General features: G+C 41.7%; 1 protein-coding gene across 3 annotated transcripts in view; it reads left to right on the forward strand.

Moving 5' to 3' along the window:
- MKLN1 (muskelin 1) overlaps positions 1 to 18,367 on the forward strand; it is a 95,292-nt gene that overhangs the window by 7,716 nt on the left and 69,209 nt on the right. For 2 of the 3 annotated variants that reach the window (XM_064656581.1, XM_064656580.1), the window contains exon 1: positions 14,405 to 14,544. Coding sequence is in view for 1 of the 3 variants with exons in the window: in XM_064656579.1 (XP_064512649.1) it covers positions 6,701 to 6,770; positions 14,402 to 14,544; positions 15,942 to 16,030 (302 nt within the window). In the remaining 2 variants the exon portion in view is untranslated. Of the gene's footprint in view, positions 1 to 6,700; positions 6,771 to 14,401; positions 14,545 to 15,941; positions 16,031 to 18,367 lie in introns of those variants that run through there. The other variant, XM_064656579.1, reaches the window with a different exon arrangement.

The raw sequence follows: 18,367 nt of genomic DNA on the forward strand, positions 1-18,367 counted from the left end.
CAGTATTTTGTCTTCTGCATTCCCTGAGTTAATTAGTGAGAAACTTAATTTTGAAAGGAAAGCTGTGAAGGTTGTCCCACCTGGGACCAAGAGGCATTTTCATAGAGTTCTGGTGGAAAAAATCTCCAAACCTGACGTCACTCTGGGCATGAGGAGGCTCCAGTCTGTTTTGTTGAACATGGTCTGCTTTAAATTCTTTTACAGGCATCAGTTTTTTGGGTGAACTTTTACTGGGTGTGAGGTTACGGTGCTGATGAATGTTAAAGATGTGTTTATGGCTTACATTAGCAATGTATATCTGTACATGTAATAACTTAGTCTGGTTTTGTGGCTTCCTCTGAGTGGAAATATTACTAATATTGTGGCATGTAAGAGCATCCCTGCAATGTTGTGAAATTGTGGAAGGCCTAAATCTACTTCCTGGCCTTCGGTAAATTTTTCCATATGTGCATTAGTCAAGCAAAAATACTCCACCAGGGCTGTGATGCTTCCAAAACACAGCCCAAGGGATTTGTGTGGACGTTGCTATCCTCTAATCTTCTGGTAAAGGATCTGCCCCTTCCCAAGTGCTTTTGGAAGGGGGAAGTGAGCACCATGCAGTACTGAAGTGAGCTGCTCCACCAGAACTGGGGAAGTTTTGGAAAGTTGAAGTTCAGCGACTTTTCTGGTGATTGGCAGCAGAAATCCCCCTGCTCACACACTACCTAAACTATTTTTCAGCAAGCTATGAGATATTTTATGAAATGAAAACTGAACTTTGTTATCAAGTGGTCGTGGCTGGTGGGTTTTTTTTAAACTCTGGCAAATTTTACTCCAATATTTTATCTGTTGGCTGCAAATCTGATCAGCTGAAGAATTTAATCTCTTCATCTTTTTCCTTGACTATTGAAGGGCAGAATTCACGCTACTCTTGGTCCTTTTATTAAGCCAGGGATTTATTTCTACTCAGGCAGCTTCCTCAGACCTCACCTAGGCTAAGCTAAAAGGCTGGATTTCAGGTATGCTTCTGTCTTGGACATGTACAAATGAACACTGAGTATGAAATGAGTAAAAGAAACTGTTCCAGAGGATCTTATAATCACTGAGTTCACTAATATCTCTGGCATTTTAAGTTACTTTCACGTAAAAGAGTAGAGAGACATTAAGTACATGGAAAAGTTCCCTTTTGTGCAGAGGGAGAACAAACCTTGGTAATTTTTCAAGCTTAAAGGTTCTCAGCATCATTTACCAGTTAAATTGCATCCGAATTATGATCCCTAAATATTGGGACAATTAGGCTGGTAATCATCTGTGATGCATGAAGTTTTTGTGGGTACCAACATACATGACTAAGCCTGACTTTATTTTGTCTCCAGTTAGTTTTTTCTGCTGTGCCAATACTGATATTCCCATCCTGGAGCTGCATTTGGGGCTCTCAGTGCTGCCATACAGTCAAAAGTTTAATCCGTGATTTAGGGCTGTGGAGTGTCACTGGAATAGAAGTTATTTACCGGGCTCTGAGAACCTGGAAGTGACCTCAAGTTGTGCCAGAACAGGTTTAGATTGGATATCAAGAAAAATTCCTGCACCAAAAGGATTGTCAAACCCTGGAACAGGGTGGAGTCACCACCCCTGGAGGGATTTTAAAGGTGGCACTTGGGGACAGGTTTTACTGGTGGCCTTGGCAGTGCTGGAGGAATGGCTGGACTTGGTGATGGTGGAAGTCTTTTCCAACCCCAAACAGTTCTATGACTTCCTGGAAATTCACTGCTGCAATTTTAGTCACTATTGGTAAACATTTAATTCTTGGCATGTCAGGAGGAAGTGCTGATGAATCAAAGAGATCTTGTTTAAAGAAGTCTTAAGTAGGTGGGGGGAGTGAAAAACAAGTACTTCGTAATTTGCCTTACTGGAAGTGCCTTCAGCAGTGTCATTTTGCATTTAAGAAGCAGTTTGGTTGGTCTGGCAGTGATGAGAGGCTGCTTAAAAACCAAAAAGTACAATGTTAATTGAAAGAAATAATTGAAAAACCTGTTTTTAATTGAGCTATATCTTAGCCAGAGCTAAGTAATACCAAGTTTGTTGTCCAGCATAGTCAGCTGTGATCTGATGAGGATATCTCTGTAAGGTGATTTCTAAATCCTTCAGTTTATTTTTGTTATGCCGTGCTTGCTAAGCTATTTTACTTTTCAGAGAAGTGAATTTACAATATTCTGGATGTTTGTGTGAGACTGCTGAGGAGATGAAGCAAATTTGAGCAGTCCCTTGGCAAATCTCATCACAGTATCATAGTTAAAAGTGCACACTTGTACATGTTTAACTCAAGCTTTGTTTTGCTGTGCAGGAGGTCCTCCTGTGGGGTTAAGAAATCCCGAGTTTTAAAAAAGCAAACCCAAAGAACAGCACCCAAACCCCCAAAAAACTTGTTTCCTGAATGGATCTGCATAATAACTGTGTGTGTTTTGCTGCGTTTCAACCAAGACATTTTCATGTCCTTACATCCTTCTGCCATTTTAAGCAGAGAACTTTTCCCATAGGAAGGAGAAAAACTTTGTAAGAGAATCTAAAAAGTTTTTTTTGAACTGCTTTAGGGGACAGCCAGAGGTACACACAGGCCTTCAAACATCCCCGTCAGTTGGTTTGAAACCAGCATTAGTTGCAGTGAGTTTCTGCGAGTTGCAGGAGAAAAAAATCCGTAGTTCTTTCCACATCTGTGGACTTTTTTTTTTTGGTGGCGAGTTGTTTTTTTCCCCTGTTTTTCTTGGTTAAGACTGTGTGTACATTCCAGTGTCCTGGCTGGGCAGGAGTATCTCCGTGGATGCTTTGTGCTGGCTGCTGTGATGGCTCCACATGCTTGAAATAGTTGCTCCACCACCTCTTACGGTGGCCTTAGTGGAAATTCTAGTCCGTGTAATCCAGTTGCCGTGTTCTCCCTTAATCCCTTTTGGGATGGTTGTAGGAAAAACTGAAAAAAAAACAACCCTGGAGCAAGTATTTTGCCCATTTTCAGTTAGTCTGTGTTTCCCTAGCACTCCAAATGCTTTTTGCAGTGTAATGGCCTGGTACCTCTGTGGTTTTCCAGGGGAGCCCTGTCCGTGTTCCAAGTGCTCTTGGCGACGCGCGTGCCCTTTCCTGCACAGCTGCTCTCCGAGGAGCCACGTGAGTGTGCCAAGCAAAGCGACTGTTTGGGATTTGTTTGTTCTTAGGGGCTCGTTCCTAAAGTCGTGGATTTCTCTTAATAGCAGCTTCATGAAAATATTTAGGTTAGATGCAAATTATAGCAGCCTTAAACCTAATTTGCAGCGTGTTCTGCAAAGTCATCTTATTTCTCCCTTCCCCCCCCAGAGCAAAGGAAAACTCTCCCTTTGTGGTTGTCATGCAGAGCTCTTTTCAGAGAAGTCCCCAGACATGGGGTCATCTCTGTTGTTCCAGCAGAGATCAACCAGCAGTTGGCACAACGGATATGACGTTTTTTCTGGGATGGTGAAAGGAAAAATTATCTACTTCCAGCAGTTGTGAGGGCAGTGTCTGCCCGGGTAATAAAAAGAACCTTGCCCTGTGCTCTGCCAGAAGGACTTTTTGCATGGAGAAATCAGAATCATCCACTTATTTAGGGCTGGGAGCACTTTCAGTAAGGCCGAGCTGTTAATAGCCCTGCAGGCAGCCAGGTTAGGAAATGAAGGCACACCAGTGCCACCTCTGGACACGGTGCTGCTCGTGGAGCAAAGAAAATGGCTCCTTCTCCTTAGCTTTTAGTAGCAGAGGCATCATGACATCTGATTTTTCCAGTGGGAGAGGGGGATTGGGAGTTTGGGAACCCCTCGTCCGGATCCAGCTGCTCATCTTTGCCATCCCTGGTGGTGCCGGCACCGGCGATGAGCTGGACTGGAGAACTGATCTGACTAAAGAAGTTATTTATGCAAATCTTTATTATAGCTGCTGGTGGAGAGAGTGGGTGGGATGGTCCCTCTTGGCACTGCTGGAGATTTGTGAGAGACTCGATCCTGTACCCACAGCTGATGATTAGGAGTTATCTCAAACCACATTTAATGGGTTGCTTTTTTCGCAGGAAAAGCTTGTGTAAAACCTTTCTGTTCTTGTGTAGCTCGAGGGCTTACAAATACCTTTTTTTTTTTTTTATTTTAGTACCTTGTGAAAATTACATGGAAAGTCGTTGAGTTAATGGAATTTTCACTTCTAAGGTTTCTCAGATTTTAATCTAGGTGTCATATCTGCAAAGCCTGCCCCCGGGTATTGTGTGGGAGTTTGATGTCCAGAAAAAGGGCTTTACATGGAAAAAGGAGTCTGCCATTAGGATATGAATTTGTTTGTTTCTTACTGTCTCATGGCTCATGGAATGCTTGAATTCCTCCAAGCCCATAAATTTTCCTAAATTGTTTTGGTAAATTGACTTTGTACGTATGGACTTCTGTCTTCAATGTTTGTTTAATCCTAATAAATTAATAACCCACGTATTTTAAACATTTCCGACTCCATTGACACTGCTATCTTTATCTTTCACATTTCTTTTTAGCCTTAATTTTGTGTGACTGCCTGTCTCTTTTCTCTCTCTCTGTGGAAGGATTTTTATCTTGTCTAACTGTGTTGATTGAGATTCTCTTTGGTTGTGGCAAATTGATCTTTGACCTGGAGAAACAAACAAATCTCCTTCTAAAAATACGATATTTGGGATCTGTCCCAGGTATAAAATGCCTTTTTCCAGCAGGGAATTATCTGACCATGTAACAGTGCCAATTCCTGCAATTGTTGCTCAACATATGAAGAGTTTATGTCCAGTATTTAAGCAAATGTAATGGCATCATAAATAAAATATAATCTGTAGGGTAAGTTGTCTTCTTGCATTCTAGGATAAAGTTCCATAAAGGAGAAAGGCCATTATCTAGTTTTATCTGCCTTTATATCCCTTAAGTATTTAAGATACATATCTTCAAGTTTAGCATTTTTTTTTTCCTCCCCAGATAGAAAAAGGCATTAAGAATTTATTAAATACCATGTTGTCTTGCCTGTGGCGTGCTCTAGGAGAGTGCAGGTATGAATCTTCTCAACAGCAAGTGTCTTGTGGTTTCTAATTGTGACTTAGCTCGGAGACTGGCAGCTTTTATTAGAAATCTGTGTCTCAGAAGTTCTCCCTTTTGGTTTAGTTGGTTTTGTCCTGGTTGTAATTAAAGATGGGGGTTAGGTTTTCTCTTGGAGTTGAGAGATTGTTTGTACTGCAAAGTAGATGGATGTTTAATTATGCAGATCCATGGCTTGATGTTCCCTGTTTGATGGGGTTTGAGCAGGAGGGCAGTGTTTGTCCATACCCTGTTCCATCGCATTTTCCCCATTGGAAATGGGTGAATAAAGTACCTGCAGCCCTGGATCAGCGCTGGCATTGCTGTGTCAATAAATATGCCATGGTGGGAATTAGCTGAAGGCAGAGGGGAAACCTGAGTTTTGTTCCCATGCTGTGTGAAAATCCTGAGGATCCGAGCCTGCAGATGGACACAACCACTTCACCAGCTCTGGAAAACGTTGGGATTTCAGAGGCCACCCAGCCTTGGTTGGCTCTTTGCTGTCTCCCTTGTCACAGCAGGGACTGCTTGGATACCGTTGCTAGAGCAGCGATTTCGGTCTGCCCGGTGTGGAAAGAGCGAGCTGATTTCTGTCTCTTAGTGCTCAACCTCTGACTTAACCTCCTTCCCTTCGGAGCTTTCACGGCAGTGCTTTTTCCTCCAGCCCTTTGTAGTAATCCAGATGCTCGTGTTCTTTCCCTCCTACACAGCAGATGGAGATGGCATAAGCCTTTTGATGAGTTTCCTTCTTTTTACATAAGTTTTATGAGCTGACGAGTTCATTAGTTGGATGTCGTGGAGTTCATAAGGCCTGTCCAGCAGGTGGTGCATTGTCACCTCGCCAATAATTATATACATTTTAGTGATTTTTGGTTAGCTTTTTTTTTTATTTTTTATTTATTTTTTTTTAGTTTAATCTAGGAGGTGAACTTTACTGCATTGTTATTAGGAGAGGAGGCAGACCTGTCATGTGACTGTCATGATGAATCTGTTTAATTTTAGCCAAAAAATCTATTCTGAATTTGCTAGTCCCCATAAATACTGCGCTATTCCAAACTGCAGCTCAGTTTTGCTTGGTTGAAGGGTTGAACTTCTGCTTTCTTGTGTGTTGTCCTAGGCTCATAGCTCATGAAAAATACTTGTTAAAATTTGGCATGAGTTAGGTGGTCATCTTCCACCCTCCAGGAAAGCTTAAGTAGGTTAACAGCTCTCTCTCTCTCCCTTCCAATATTGCCTGTCTAGTAAAGGACAGTTTTTGGCTTAGTAACCCTCTCACTGCTCATCACTAACCTTATTGAGAAGTTCTTACCCCGATGGGGTGAATGAGCCCGTTTTTTCCACTTCATTACAGACTTGTAATTCATCTGTTTTACATTTGTTTCACAATTTGGATTTTTTTTTTGTTTCGCAACTTGGGGCTCCGTTTCTCAACCACGAGGCTCGGGGGCGTATTTTGATGGGTCCTGTAAAATAGTGATGTACAAAACTTTTAACAATGAGGGGGAGAACCCGAGTCTCTACCTGGTGATTTAGGTGGTTGCATGAGAATGTTACTGCTCTGCATGTAAACAGGTTTATTGGAGAAGTAAAATAGGTGGCTGTTGTTTAAATTAATTCTGACTTCTCGGTTTTTTTTTTTTTTTTAGGAATATCTTGGTGGATAAGCCCAATGATCAGTCCTCAAGGTGGTCTTCAGAAAGCAATTATCCCCCCCAGGTAAGCCGTGTTGTACAACTTAATATATCCTGGAATTTTTATTTTGAATGCATGCTGCTGCTGTTGACAGCTTTTATAGGCTTCCTCCTCTGAGTAAAATGCAGATTGTTGGTACATCAGGTATTTACATTTCTAGCAGTTTGTGATGTTTCAAGAAATGCTTCATTGCGGGGGAAGTTTCAGGTTTCATCCTTGGCAGTCGTGGTCGTGCTGGAAATAATGGAACCTTATGGTGAGATTAAGTTGCTAATGAGGCGTGAGGTCCCCCTTTGTCAGCACTACTGGAGGCTGTTGTAGGTTCTTGGCCTTGAATCCCAGATCTAAGGAGCCTGTGTTTGTTTCTCCTTAACAGCACGTTTAGAAATGTAGCCTCTGGTTAAAGAAACACCAATGTCACCTCTTCTGCTGGCTAAGCACCTTATTAAAATAAGATTTGTATTGATTTTAGCATCTTATTTGCTTTCTCGCTATTAAGTAGGTTTTAGGTTATCCAGAAAATGCTTTTCTGCTTATTTTTTTCTCCAATAAATGTGTTATCCTTTTTTTTTTTTGTGTTAGATCTGCACCTTATTACTCTGATACTGTTTGATCAGCTTCTGTATTTCTTATGTTTCTTGCTGGTTTGAATTGTTTTTAAATTCTTTTGTTTAAAGCACTGAGCAGAGTGTCTTGTGCAGTGTCTCTCTCGTGCAGAGTTCTGCTTATCTGCTTATTTAATCCAAGGATTCCTCATGAGTGAACTCTCACAGGATTTTTCTCCAGGTAAATCTTGCTGCTTTACCTCGGAGGTGTGTTAAAAATCGATAGTCTGCACTGGTGGCTCCTTAGAGCAGCAGGTCATCCTGTCCAGCTGAAGAGCTTTCATCTGGATTTTCTGATCAATCCTTCTCTGTAGTTGTGTCTACAAAAGTGGGAGATTTTTTAGAGGAGATGGAAAACTGTCCTCTTTATTCCATTAACATGTTTCATAAACCTGCTTGTGAAGACTAATAATTTTTATTCTCTTGATGCCTCTGTGCGTATACTGCTTTTAATTTGATTTTTTTAATATATAATTATTTTGATAAACAGCATAGGAGCTTAATCCATGGCCTGAAGCAGTTTTAGTCTGTCTAGGAACTATGGATTGCAGGGTAATGGATGCTGAGCTTGGGTTCTATTCCAGTCTGTACATCCTTCCTCTCGTGCAGGAAGCACATGTTGTTCTTAGGGTGCTCTTGTTCCCAAGGCAGGGTCAGTTTTTGTGGTGTGGTTTTGGACTGGGTTTTTCATCTGAGGTGTACTTTTAGTTGCTGCTCAAATTTGCTCTTTCATTTTCTGAGCCATCCTGAGTATTTATTGCTTTTAAAAATCTGATTGTGGAATGGGAAGGAACCTCTTGTAAATGGGTGCTTTAGAATATTCCCAACCTGTGCTCCAAGCTGACAAGCAGTGATGAGGGTTGTATTCAGACATGTAGATTAAGCAGGTAATAATTAGAGTGGCAGACTTCTGTACAAACCACATGAGCTTGTTAAAGAGATGTCTTCCAAAAATTTTATGTGGATTGGCCGTGACCCGAATGGAGATGTTGCTGCAGAACGACTGAATCCAGCCCTGGAGAACTGGGCACTGCTCTGAATGCTAAGCAAGGCATTTAAACCAACCTTTTTGGTAGGAGAGAGATGAATTAACACTGTCATTTATCTACCTGTGTGTCACATATCTAGACATGTATTAGGTATCCAGAATTAAAGTCTGACTTGGGAAAAATTGATCTCAGTAGTTGCAACCAAGATTGGCAAGACAGTATTTAAGTTTTATTCTGTTATTTAAAGACAAAACCAACAGAAAACCTGTCTGCCTGACTGGAAAAGATCATCCTGCTCAATTCCTCTTACTGAATCTCTGTATCCAACAGTGAGAATATAAAATGCTATGTAGTTGGATTCAGCAAGCCCAATCCTGAGTGCTGAGAGAAATGAAGTATTTGCAGTGCCCATATACTATGTAAAGTACTTTATATATACTTTGTATTGAATATATCATATTATAATATCATGTATATTTATATTTTATGTACATATATACTTCAGCTAATTCTCGTGTTTCCAACCTGAGCTTATCCATGTAAAGCATTTTTTGACAGTTTAATTTCTCTGTTGAAAAATTAACTGAAAAGAGGGAATTGGGAATTAAAATTTGTAGAAGAGGCCTGGATGCAAAGAATGCAGTTTTTATTATTTCTGTGTATATAGAAACAATTCCCATTTGTGTTGTCTCATACTTGACAAAAGAACTTCAGATTTGGTTGCATTTTGCTCAGAGTAATTCTTGCACCTTGCTCATTGAAAGACTGCCACATTTAAATGCAGCTAAAACTTATACATAGGTACTGTGCTTCCTTCTTTTTTCCAGGTGTCTGAAGTCCTTAAGGCAGATTCTTAGCTTGGAAACCTTCGACTGAAACAGTGGGTGACCAAATTATGAGTGTGATGAGAGAAGTTGGGGCAAAATCAGTTCCTGTGTTAGAAGTTGAGTAGTTCATATTCCAAGAAATGTTGATATATACACATAGCTTTTAATCCCCCAAATAAACATCACATATCCTATGGAAAATGAAGCTGCAAAGCTTCATTTTATGGGTGGTGTGTTGGCAGCACTTCAGTTAAAGACTGGTCACTTGTGCGGTGACGCATTTGTTGGAGTGTGTGGGTGGCCATAATAGTCCGGAGAGGAAGCGAACAAAAACTCAGGGAAATAAAGCTCTCCTTGTTCCCAACTTTATGGGCTGAAACCAGGGCTAAGGCACAGCACAGGGACTCATGTCAGCCCTGCTCACGGGAACGTGCTGGGAGATGGTTTAATAAGCTCCAGTCGCTCGTGTTTGTCCCGTCAGTGTCTCACCTGAACGTCAGGGCTTAGCAATTCCCTGCCGGGGTGAGGATGCTGTGCTGCCTTAGAGGTAGAAGTATGAGTGAATCCCTAAACATTGATTTATTCCCTTCCCTTGTTGAGTGAAAAGTGAAACAAAACCTCCCCAGGCACCTTTCCTTTCACAATGTTCCTCTTGCTGGGATGAGCACGAGCTGGAAGAACGTAGGTAAGAACCTCAAAATGTGTTCAGTAGCTCCATGAAAATGCAGTAAATGTGCTGGAATCTGTATCAAACCTTTTTGAGGAAGGGAAGAGAATGAAAGTGGAAGTGTAGACACTTGAAATGCTGCCACGTGACTGTATTTAGTAAAGGGTTTTCCTGGCTTTATGGGTATGGTAGAGTTAAGTAATTCTCATGGCCTTGAAAGCCACCAGTTGGTTATGAATGAGTGCCAGTGAAAGGAAATACATCTGACAGCTGGTTTTCTGTTTATTAAATTAGATATCTTTCTTGAGTCTTGAAATAGATGACCCAGAAATTATATATTTAATAACAAACCTGTTATGTAGTAACCTATTCAAGCAGGAGAGGGCTGATGGCTCTATTTTTAATCCAGTTTTCAGTTTACATAGGAAGTGTGAAGCAATGAGGCTGGTGATGCTGAAGACCACAGCTCTGTCATAAAGGCTCATCCTGATGATTCTAGTGATGGTCTGACACAGAACAGCATCTAATTTCCCTGAGTGGCTTGATTAATAATGTGTAGAACAAAAGGATAGATTTTTATTTAGCCACCAACTTAATTGGAAAAGCAATCAGGAGGTTTGTGTCATGGACAAGAACAGCTCCTGTTATTTTGTTATGTTGTGGTGGTTATTTTTACCTGCAGTACAAGTTTCACTACTCCATAATAAAAAAATGCTTAAAGAGAAAGAAATTAATAAATTACAGCATGACTCTAATTGCACAGGCAGCTCGTGCAGTGCAGTTTGGAATCTGGTTCAGTATAATGATCACAGAATCAAATAGGTTGGAAGAGACCTCTGAGATAGGGTCCAACCTTTGACCAAACACCATCTCATCAACCAGACCATGTCATTAAATGCCACATCCAGTCATTTCTTGAACCATTCCAGGGATGGTAACTCCACCACCTCCTGGGTAACCCATTCCAACCTTGTGGATTTTGAAATGTGAATTTTGAATACTGGAAGAGCATATGTAGCAAGTTAGTGGCATTGTGGACACAATTGGTTCTGCATCTGGGAAGACTAGTTTTCCTCTCTTGATTTCCATCCTACTCAGTAGATTGTATCAGGAATTAATGTAAAGTACATTAATAAAATTTACGCTCAGTTGTGCGATGCAGAAGCTTTCATATGGTTGTCATCAAATGGTAGCACAGACCAGAGCTTCAAAAGAGTTTGGAATTTGCTGCAGCTCCCAGTGTGACAGGGCTGAATTTACTTTATTTTGGGTGCAGTGTAATGAGCTGTTGGGGTGCTGAAGTGCTACACGTGACTTTACTCTTTGTGCATCTTCACTTACCAATACATTGAGTCATAAACCAGAAGTTTTACTCTTCTAATATTTTGTAGCATCTCTTTTGTAAGTGTTGTAGTTCGAGGCTTAAACAGTTGGGCTGAGGTTTTTGCTCAGTTATTCCAGTTAGTGTCCTTGTGCCCTGTTTTAACAAACAAACTCTTGAGTTTATAATTTGGACTTTTGGAATACTGCATGAATACGTGGACATTAAATGTACTGATGTTGCTTATTGCAATAGGAAAAGTGTCAAGTATCTTGGTGTATGTATTGGCCTGAAATCTCACAGACTTGTTCTCTCCAGGTTGAATAAATCACTTGGTCTTACATACAGTTCTGCCACTTCTTTCAAAGCCATAGAGAATAGTCTGTGGTGGCTACAATCCTGGTAGCAGTCCAGAAATATCCATGCAGCCCAGCTGTTTGCAGCTCTTGAGGCAAAGTGTTTTTTCAACATCAGTGAGATTTGTAGCTGGTACCCACAGAGTGGCAGCAGTGTGTGTGTTTAGAAACCCAAAAAGTATATTATGTCTGTATTTTTATATATATCATAGAATCGTGGAATGGTGTGGGTTGAAAGGGATGTTAAAGATCATCCAGTCCCAACCCCCTGCCATGGGCAGGGGCATCTCCACCATCCCAGGTTGCTCCAAGCCCTGTCCAACCTGGCTTTGAACACCTCCAGGGATGGGGCAGCCACAACTTCTCTGGGAAACCTGTACCAGGGCCTCATCACCCCCACAGTAATGAGTTTCTTCTTAATATCTAACCTAAATTTCCCTTCTTTCAGTGTAAAAGTCTTTCAGTTTGTGTGTGTATATGCATTAAAAAATACAGAAGTCCATACCTAGGTACGGGGTTTTAAAGCAAACCTGTCTTTAGTTTCCATATCAGTCAGTGGATAAATTCACAAAAAGGTTCTGTTTAGCTTTTGTGCTTCTATTTTCTGTGGGGTCTGTGTGACTCAGCAGGTGGTGGGATGTGTGGAAGCGAGAAGGAGGGCTGTGGAGTTCCCTTCAATCTGTAGGGTTAAGAAATCACTGCTGGCCCTGTGGAGTAATTGCTTTGCTTTGCTCCCTTAGGGGCACAAAGGGTTTAAGTGGAGTCCTGCTTTTCTCTCCCATAATTTAGGCTAAGAATTGAATAATACAGGATGACCTTTGTGCCAAGGTTTTGCAAGTCTTGTGTGGTACTTGAGAGAGTATGTGTTCATGGCCCAGGCATTAGGTTTGGGATTCCAGCAGGATTAAGAATTGCAATTGCTGGTAGTGCTGGCTTTGCTTTTCCAGCTTCGGGAGAAATCTGCAGGGAAGATATGATGGTGTGGGAGGAGTTCTTAGACGTTGTGTACTGTCTGTTCTGCATGGGAATTTTGGCAGCGGGCTGTGCCATGTATCAAGTACTGCCTTACTCATTACAGGACTGTCCTTTTGCTCATCCTTTCCTCTCCTCTGCATTAGAAAATCAATTTTCTTTATATAACTTCAGGAGGTTTTTTTGGAAGTTTAGGGAGTATTTTGAGACAAAAGTGTGGCTTGCTGCAGGTTAAACTAACAGTGGGTTCTGATATTTAGGTGGATGGTGTTCTTCACAAAACTAGGAATTTTTCATTAAGAAAAATCTGGAAATGCACCAAAGCATTCTTCTGTTGTACCCTCGTGGTGCTGACACTGGTTTATTTTCTTCACTCTGAAAAAATTTGAGTTGCTGGAAACATCTTTGGCAGTAAATCATCTTCTGTTAGGTACCTACCCAGTCTGCATCATCTGCAACTGTTGTATGTACAAGTATTCCTTTCAACCTAAGCTTCTTGTGAATGTAGTGGGCACCAGCTGCTGGGAACCTTTATCCATCCCATCTTTATCCTGGTGCTCTCCAGTGTGATGTCAGTCCTGCTCATAGGTTAAGAATTAGTAGCTCTGTAGGGCTGAGACAGAAAGACTGAGAACTAAACGGATGGGCAAGTTTGTTCTTCTTCTCTCTCTCCCAGGAGTTACACTTCTAGGGTAAGGTTCTCCTACTGATGGAGCTGTTTGTTCTAAGCAGAGTGATGTCGGTGGCACTTGATAGGGAGACTGCTCAGTCTCTACTCAGGATCCACAGAAAGCAGCCACACACATGCAAAATACTCTGCTTGATGTCGATGAAAGACATCAAGCAGAGTATTAATAAGGTGTCATGTCTGGCTTGGCTGCTTGGAGGGACAGGGCCACCAGCAGAGCCTGTGGTGGGAGGTGTCCTACAGCTCTTGTGCTGATCTACTTGTGCTGGAGTCCTGATGGGTTTTGTAACAAAATCCAGCACGATGAGTAATTGTGATTCTGCGCTTTGCCTCGGTTCCCCGTGTGCTCTGCTTAGTTCGGAGAAATCAGGGAAAAGAATTAAATGCGTTGTTTTCAGGTGTGAAACTCCACATGTTCTGCAAAACAGGATGTCTCTGCAGTCCCTCCAAGACCTGTTTGGTGGGGAAGGTGCTCAGTGGTCCCCGATGAATGGTGCAAATGCTTCCCTGCACCTGCTTTTCCCTGGGAACAGCCCTTTTCCTCCAGTAGTGCCGGTGAAGGTGGTTGCTGGAGCCTGAGTATAAATCACCTGACTATTCACACACTGATGTGTCCCCACAGTGTAAGAGGGCAGCAAATGTTCACAAGTTCGTATTTTCATCATTTTCTGTGCAAAGACCCTTTATTGTCACGAAGTGGCTCAGTTTTATTTGGGATGGTTAATAAGCAGTTGGTTCCTGTGTTCTCCACGCACCAAACTTTGTGCTCAGTGGTTAAACAGCGACAGCCCAGAGAGGAAAAGTAATTTGATGTTCTCTTAGCATGTGGAACATACTGTATTTATCTAATTGTGTATTCAGTTTAGGTTTCATTTCAGGCTGTGGTGGGCGTTTGAATCTTCACTCCCTGTAGTTTGATCCTATTTGCCAGATTTCAGGAAGTCTTGCGTCCAACTTAAAGGAACGTATGTAAGTCCTGAATAGAATTGCTAGGAATAGATAGTTCAACCACATCTTTTTCCTGGATAAACTGCTTTTAAAGGAATATTCCTAAAAAACCCTTTTCTTCATTCCAGTACAAATAAGAAAATATAATAATGGAGAAGTTGCATCTTCGGTTTACAAAGCTAAAAGAATGAAAGTGAATTTTTGGAGGCTGTAATGCTTCTCCCTTAGTGTGTTTTGCAGCCTTGGCTTTAATATTAAAATCCACTGTTCTCTCTTCCACAGTATTTGATTCTGAAACTTGAAAGACCTGCCATAGTCCAGAGCATCACGTTTGGCAAATATGAGAAAACACACGTCTGCAATTTAAAGAAATTTAAAGTTTTTGGTGGGATGAATGAGGAGAATATGACAGATCTCTTATCCAGGTAAGACATGATTCCATCAGCTATGGAACTGTAAAGGCTGGACCAAAATGCTCTTCCCCCCTGGTTCCCGAGCAGACGCAGCCAACAGCGGAGCAGAGCTGTGGTTGTGATCCTGCAATTATCTGCCCTCATGTTTACGGTCAGGTCAGAGCAGCAATCCCAACACTCACTTCAGGAAGCCTTCCTGATCCTGCTCTAACCACAGAGGATTTGTGGAGAGCGAATTTGGGGATTTGGAAGAGCTGAGAGCAGGGTGCAGCGTTGGTGGATTGTGATTCCTTCCTTCCCTGTGCTTGAGGCACAAGAGAAATGATTCCCCAGGTGCGTAACTTTGAAGTAGCTTTTAAAAGCCCAAGTAAGCTCCCTAAAAACCTCATTGCAGCTGTAAAGATCTGAACTAGTCATCTGCTCTGCCTTTCCTCAAATGGGTAAATAAATTAAACAGGCAAATGGGAAAAAACTGCATTTTCCTTTGTTTAGTTGGATTTGGTAGTTAGGGTTGGATGAGGACTGAAGAAAGAGCCTTTTGGCTGTTCACGTTATCCAGAACTCCAGAGTAGTTGCCAATGTAAATTTGCAAGGGCCTTTTAAGGACTCTGCTGTTTCAGAAAGGGAAATGAGAGTTAAATATCCAGGAGTACAAGAGAAGCAAGAACTAGTCTATTTTGGGAGGCCTCCAGAAGAGAAGTCCACCTCCAGGAATGTATGGGCGTACATCATCTGTAGCCAAGCAGAATAGCCATGGGGAAACATGGGAAGTTCTGTGTTGCAGGTATTCTTCATGACCATATAGAAACCATCCACAACCCTTCCCACCCTTCTGCCCTCTTTAGATAGACCAGTGTTGCAATTTGCCTTTATTGCTCCTACAGCTGTGAGGGAAGAGGTCTTAGTATCGTGATAATTATTGATATCTAATGTCATTTCACTTGTGCTGAAGTTTAATAAAAATCCTCATTTTGGGACCTGTACTTGCATCTTCAGTAAAAATGAACTTAAGATTTTTGATAAATTCTACTAAATATTTGATATTTTTATGAAGTAATGCCCATAAACGGATCAGAAAGCACTTTGTCAGGGTGATAATTTTGAGATTTGATCCTTCTCCCTCTGGAGAATGGAAAAGCTCAGTTCAGCAGATCCTTGGCTGAAGTCACAGGGGCAGGGGAGCAGCACTGAACCAAAGTCAATTCCCTCCCAAAATCACCACCCAGTGCTGCCTCCCAGGGAGATACAAGGTGGTGGAGAACAGCCCAGGCATTGGTCCAGCACGTGTACTTATGATTCAGAGTGATATGAAACAAGCTTCGTGTTTCAGGCATGACCTAGATTGCATTTATTAGCTAGTTCTAAAATACAAGGTAAGATTTAGTAACCTTATTTATTTTTTCCCACAGTGGCTTAAAGAATGATTATAACAAAGAAACATTCACCTTGAAGCATAAAATTGATGAACAGATGTTCCCCTGTCGATTCATTAAGATAGGTAAATGCATTTTTTCAGCATTCTGAGTAGAAAATAATCTCTTCTGATGATGTGCCGGTCTTGGCACTCGTGACTTCATTGTACTCAGGCAAAGTATCCACAATAGCTGTTCCATTTCATCATCTTGTAGGCTGGTTAGATTTGGAACACAGTGAAGTCCTGTTAATAAGAAATAATACCTTCATAATTTAAATCCTGGGGAGTGAGAGCAAAACAGAGTTAATTTTCAGAAATACAGTTGTTGAGTCAACTTCATTGTGGGAGAAGCTGCTTCCTGTCCTCCTATAAACTGCTGTATAGAGCTTTAAATAACTCATTAAGCTAATTACTGGTCAAAGTTTGAAAAAAGCTTGAAACCTTTCATTCTCAAACATGCTTGTGGCACATAAAGCAACAGCAGGAGCCTCCCTTGTTCTCTTCCTGCTACTCTAATATTGTGTCTCACCTCTGGGTAAAGATGTCATCCAGGGCCACCAGAAGGATTGTACCCCTGGTGTCTGGTTTGGCTGGAGGGGATTGCTGAGGGGGCGTGGGGGTGTGTGATGGGAGCAGGGGTGAGGATCTCTTTCTTGCTTCCTGCAGGCCAGAGAGAACAGGAGTCTTAGTTCTTGGATTTAATTCAAGAATTTGGAGCCTTTTGGCTTGCTCAGTAAATTTATCTTCCCCTTCCTAACTACTGAGATAGTACAAGAATGACTGGTTTTAAAACTAAATGTTTAAGGTTAAAAATAGGGGAAGGAGGTAGTTGCTGAAAAAGGAGGTAAAGATCCTGTTGGCTAATTTAGATGAATTTAAGAGTGTTTTGATGTGTTGGGTAATTCTTTTGCCAAGACTCAGCTGATAGTGGCTGTGTAGGGGCACCCTGGGAACCCTTTGCTGTGGTGTGTTTTACACAGCTTTCTGAATCTCCTCCTGTTTGCCTGAGGAACTGAAAGCCTCAGGCTGGGAATCCAGGAATCATTTGTGTGCCATAAACGGTGGGGTTTCCTGTTCTTGGAGAAGTAGAGGATTTGGTTGTTCTTTGGGTTTGTTTCTGGCTGCTGCTTTTGGAAGCATCTGTAGCACTTGGCTTTAGGAAACCTCAAGAGTAGCAGAGGATTAGAGTTAAAGGTTGACTACATAAGGGAAGTTAAAATAATTTTTTTATTTTTTTTCTTTAATTTCTTATTCTGAAGCTTCCAGCATTAGGTTTTTGGGAAATGTTATTTTTTAGGGGCTAAAAGCAGCAAGTAGTTCCTGGAGGGCTAAGAGGGCCAGTGCAGAGATTACTGGCTTCTTCTCTGAGTGTGTAAATTGTATTCCAGGAAAGTGTGTTCTGATGTAATGAAGTGTAGCACTAAGCTGAAGCTTGTTAGAATGGTGAAATGCTGATTAATTTCTACTGCCAGGATTTTTTCTCTGACATGGAATGAGCAGCTTGTTTTGTTGGAATGGGATCTTCATGTAGCTCTTTTCCCAAGGGCAGGTAGTGATAGGACAAGGGGGAATGGCCTTAAACTGAAGGAGGGTAGATGTAGATTGGATATTAGGAAGAAATCCTTCATTGTGAGGGAGGTGAGACACTGGTACAGTTTGCCCAGAGAGGTTGTGGACTCCCCATCTCTGGAAGTGTTCAAGGCCAAGTTGGAAGGGGCTTGGAGAAACCTGGTCTAGTGGAAGGTATCCCTGCCCATGGCAGGGGGTTGGAACTAAATGATCTTTAGGGTCCCTTCCAACCCAAACCATTCCATGAGTCAGCATCCTATATGATATACATTAGTATTAGATTTGGATTGAGCAGTCACTTGTTCACCAGTTACAGCTTGAGATGAGTTGTCCTTTAGCTCTATCTTGAGGCTGCCTTCCATGAAGAAATTCCTGTGCTAGAACAGAACTGGAAATGATCTTTTCACCAAAACCTGTGAAAACCTCAGGTTGATGGCTGGTGTCACTTTGTCTATGACATTGTGAGAGTGTTTTTTGCTGTGAAACAACTGCAAAACAATGTTACGAAATTCCGTTATTTTTCAGATTCACAGCTTGAAAATGTTTTGAGTTTGTTAGAATTTCCAAGCTGTTGGCCAAAGTAACTCCAAATTTCAAGCACCGTGCTGTGTTCCTCGTCAGTCTGCCAGGAAACGAGGCCAAAATCTGCCCTTTCGGACTCTTGGAGACTTGACACCACCAGAGTTCCTGTGATCAGTGAGGTTTGGGTTTTGGGAAAGGCATTGGCATTGGGCAGCATTTGCATCAGGAGTTTGCTTTATAATTCTGCAGATCAGCACAGAGACCTTACAGCAGCGCTGTTAATATACAGAGAGGTTTTTAGGGAGGGACAGAGCAGGAGGAACCTGGCAT

Source organism: Pseudopipra pipra, chromosome 5 (genome assembly GCF_036250125.1).
Source record: "Pseudopipra pipra isolate bDixPip1 chromosome 5, bDixPip1.hap1, whole genome shotgun sequence".
NCBI lineage: Eukaryota > Metazoa > Chordata > Aves > Passeriformes > Pipridae > Pseudopipra > Pseudopipra pipra.